At 35.8% G+C, this 3368-nt stretch overlaps 1 protein-coding gene across 1 annotated transcript; it reads left to right on the top strand.

Moving 5' to 3' along the window:
- Nucleotides 1-967: 967 nt before the first annotated feature.
- On the top strand, nt 968-2941 carry LOC109193784 (40S ribosomal protein S13). The gene is made up of 5 exons (XM_019344595.1): nt 968-1075; nt 1172-1244; nt 1404-1542; nt 1886-2072; nt 2680-2941. The coding sequence occupies exons 1-5, from the start codon at nt 1053-1055 to the stop codon at nt 2711-2713; spliced, it is 456 nt and encodes a 151-aa protein (XP_019200140.1). The 5' UTR covers nt 968-1052; the 3' UTR covers nt 2714-2941.
- Nucleotides 2942-3368: the final 427 nt, after the last annotated feature.

Here is a 3368-nt window from a genome sequence, read left to right as displayed (position 1 = left end):
GAGCAAAGAAGACGACGTGTTTCCGAACCAGTGCAACGTCATCCTGTAGGCATCCACGTGCTCCGACGAAAGCTGAAGGTTCTTCTAGAGATCGTCGATCACGGTCAAGAAATGGTCAAATAGATGGAGGACCAAATCGTGTCAAAATTGCAAAGTTAAGGACTTAATTGGTTGAAATTGAAAGTCAAGGACCAATTTGTGAATTTAGCTATAGTCGAGGGACCATTTTATGTATTTACTCTTTCTAGAATATAAATTGTGTTTCTAAGTCAAAATACAGGTTATTTGTGAATACAATACAATGTTTTCAAATCCTAATATGTACTGCAGTATTTGAAAAGATCTTGTGACTACAAACTAAGGTATATATTAACATTATGTATTCGTAGTATACAAATTGTGAATTTTTAAAAGGTAAATTGTAAACACTTTGATCCATGTCCACATAATAAGTTGTTATATCATGGACCATGTCCATAGTGCACGGTCGATCCAAATCTAAAATATACAATATACAATTTACATACTGAATGTTCATAATTTGCATACTAAATGTTCACAATTTACATTTTATAAAATTGTGAACGTTCAATATGTAAATTATGAACATTTAGTATGTAAATTATATATTTTGGACTTGGGTCCACATTGCAATGTGGACGTGGGTTCACAGAATAATTTGCCGGGTGTTATATGCAAACTATGTTGTAAACGTGGACTCGGTTCTAAAATTACATAATTTATATACTGAATCTTCACAATTTACATATTGTTTGTTCGCAATTTGAATTGTAAATCTACATTATGTAAATTGTGAACATTGATCTGCGTCTATCTTGTAATGTGGACTCGGGTCCATGGCATAACTATTGGGTGTTATACATAATCTGAAAACGTGGCTTCATTAGGCCCAAAAAGTTAGTGGGCCGAGTAATATAATATTGGGCTTGAATAGGGGGGTTTTATACATAAACCGGGAAATGATAGGCACGTAAGCTAGGGTTTGTCTCCGCGTTTCCAGTGGAAGCTGAAGTTTGCAGAGCTCCGCCATCATGGGTCGCATGCACAGTCGCGGGTAAGTCAGTGATTCGAAATCCCTTAACTTTCATTGTTGAAATGTATAGTCAGATCGTGATTCTAAGTATCGGTTGCATTTCTTGTTGGATTTCAGTAAGGGTATTTCATCTTCAGCTCTTCCGTACAAGAGAACCCCTCCCAGCTGGCTCAAGATCTCTTCCCAAGATGTGAGATATCTCAATTTGATTAGTTTTTGTTGTCCGGTTTGCATTTTATGGCTTCTGATTTGCCTAACATTGATACGGGACTTTGTCTGATATGATTGATTGCTTTTTGGAATCTATGAATGGTGTAGTGTATTGATAGTGTAATTTTCATCATATTAGGTCGACGAGAACATCTGTAAGTTCGCCAAGAGGGGTATGACTCCTTCTCAGATTGGTGTTATTCTCCGGGATTCACACGGAATTGCTCAGGTGAAGAGTGTCACTGGAAGCAAGATTCTCCGTATCCTAAAAGCTCATGGTATTGTTTGCATTTCCAAGTTCCTAGCTTTTTGCTAATTTCTAAGTATACTTAGCTCTGGTTTATTGTTGAATGTGGTTTGATTGTAGTTGTGAAGTAGTTAAAAGTGTTCCCTTGGGCCTCTTTAGCTTGGTAAACCGAAATAAGCTCCACCACTGTTTTGAGTTTTGTTAAACAAAGAAAAGCTCAATCCCCGAAGAGATTAATAGTCCAAGCTTTATTGTTTAAAAGCCTGTTCTAGTTCAACTTTGTTAATTAATCAAGCCACCCACCACATGCTTGGGCTCCCATGAGTATGGTCATTTACTATGATTCTAGATTTGATATTGGTTTGGGTGTGTAGGGCTTGCTCCTGAGATTCCAGAGGATCTGTACCACCTTATTAAGAAGGCTGTTGCTATCAGGAAGCACTTGGAGAGGAACAGAAAAGACAAGGACTCTAAGTTCCGCTTGATTCTAGTGGAGAGTAGGATTCATCGTCTTGCTCGCTACTACAAGAAGACTAAGAAGCTCCCTCCTGTCTGGAAATAGTAAGTGTTGCTCCTCTTTTCTCGTGTTCTTTTGTTTCATTTGAGCTAGCTGAACTAAAATCATATGATAAATTCGTTTTCTTCAAACAATATATTTGATGTATGATATAAATTCTAAGCTTCAACATATCTGGATTAGATTATTTTTGCATCTCTTGTTCCTCAATTGTTATGTTTTACCAAATCATATGGTTTTACCCACATGATGTTTTCTTCATGATTATTTCAGTTTTGTTGTAAATGATTCTCAAACCCGCACTGTAAAGCGGTTCTCAATTCTTCAGTCGGATTAAAAATGATCTCAAGATTTATTTATTTTTTGAATCCTTCCTATTACACTGTTCCATAATGTAATGAAGCTCACTTGATGCAATATGGTTAATCAAAGGTACTTGCTGGTCAACTGCAAACTTTGGACACTATTACCATATTTTCAATATGTAATGTTTCTGTTATCAACCAAGATGGTACTAGACATGAAGTCTTGTTCTTAATTATAAGGCGTCTTAAGTTGCCAGTTGATCCCTTGTCTCAATGACTATTGCTTAGCCATTGAGATCTTCCAACCTTACCATTTACTGATTACTTTTTGATGTTTTTCCTGCAGCGAGTCCACCACTGCCAGCACTCTTGTGGCTTAGGCTAGGCTAGAGTGGAGTAGTTTCGAATTATGGAGTGTCATAGAAGTTTTCTTCTTTATGGGGAAATGTTTGTTAAACCAAATTTTGTTATTTGATACAATTATGTTGTTCGACAATTCATAATAGCTGTTTGGGAATGTTGTTTTTCTCAATGTTCTGCGCTACATATTTCTCGTTACTCGTATATGGTGTTTGATTGGTTTGTTAGAAAGGTATTTGAATGCATGCTCTAGTTCCCCACCAAAATTGGTACAGTGTTGAGGCTTTGTTAAAAGGCCATATTTATCTTTACTTCTAAATTTCTAATTGACTTTACTAATGTATACCTTAGTAACCAATGAAGATGTAATCATTGTAATATACTCTTTACATAAAAGTTCCATGAAACCATTTAGCAAAAAACACAAAGAAGTAAACTAACTTATTACTATAATTTTTTGACAAATCCAACTACTAACATGGCAACATTGGCTAGTATGCAATTGCTTCATGGAATGGAGAAATTCAAATAATGTGAAATTATTAGTTAATCTATTAACATTATATAGAGTAACTAAATTAATTTATAGGTAAAGCACAAAGCTTGCAGCAATGGAGTGTGATGGTTTGGACCCTTTTTGAAAGGGTTGGAATGGCCTTGGAACAAGAGTATATG

The sequence above is a fragment of the Ipomoea nil genome, unplaced genomic scaffold (assembly GCF_001879475.1).
Source record: "Ipomoea nil cultivar Tokyo-kokei standard unplaced genomic scaffold, Asagao_1.1 scaffold1932, whole genome shotgun sequence".
In the NCBI taxonomy this organism is placed as follows: domain Eukaryota; kingdom Viridiplantae; phylum Streptophyta; class Magnoliopsida; order Solanales; family Convolvulaceae; genus Ipomoea; species Ipomoea nil.
This window is presented reverse-complemented; position numbering and strand designations above follow the sequence as displayed.

Bases quoted from the DNA above. Each gene is read 5' to 3' on its own strand.
- LOC109193784 (XM_019344595.1), top strand. From the start codon at position 1,053: ATGGGTCGCATGCACAGTCGCGG. The intron at 1,076-1,171 runs GTAAGTCAGTGA...GTTGGATTTCAG, and splicing joins GGTCGCATGCACAGTCGCGG to TAAGGGTATTTCATCTTCAG. The intron at 1,543-1,885 runs GTATTGTTTGCA...TTGGGTGTGTAG, and splicing joins CCGTATCCTAAAAGCTCATG to GGCTTGCTCCTGAGATTCCA.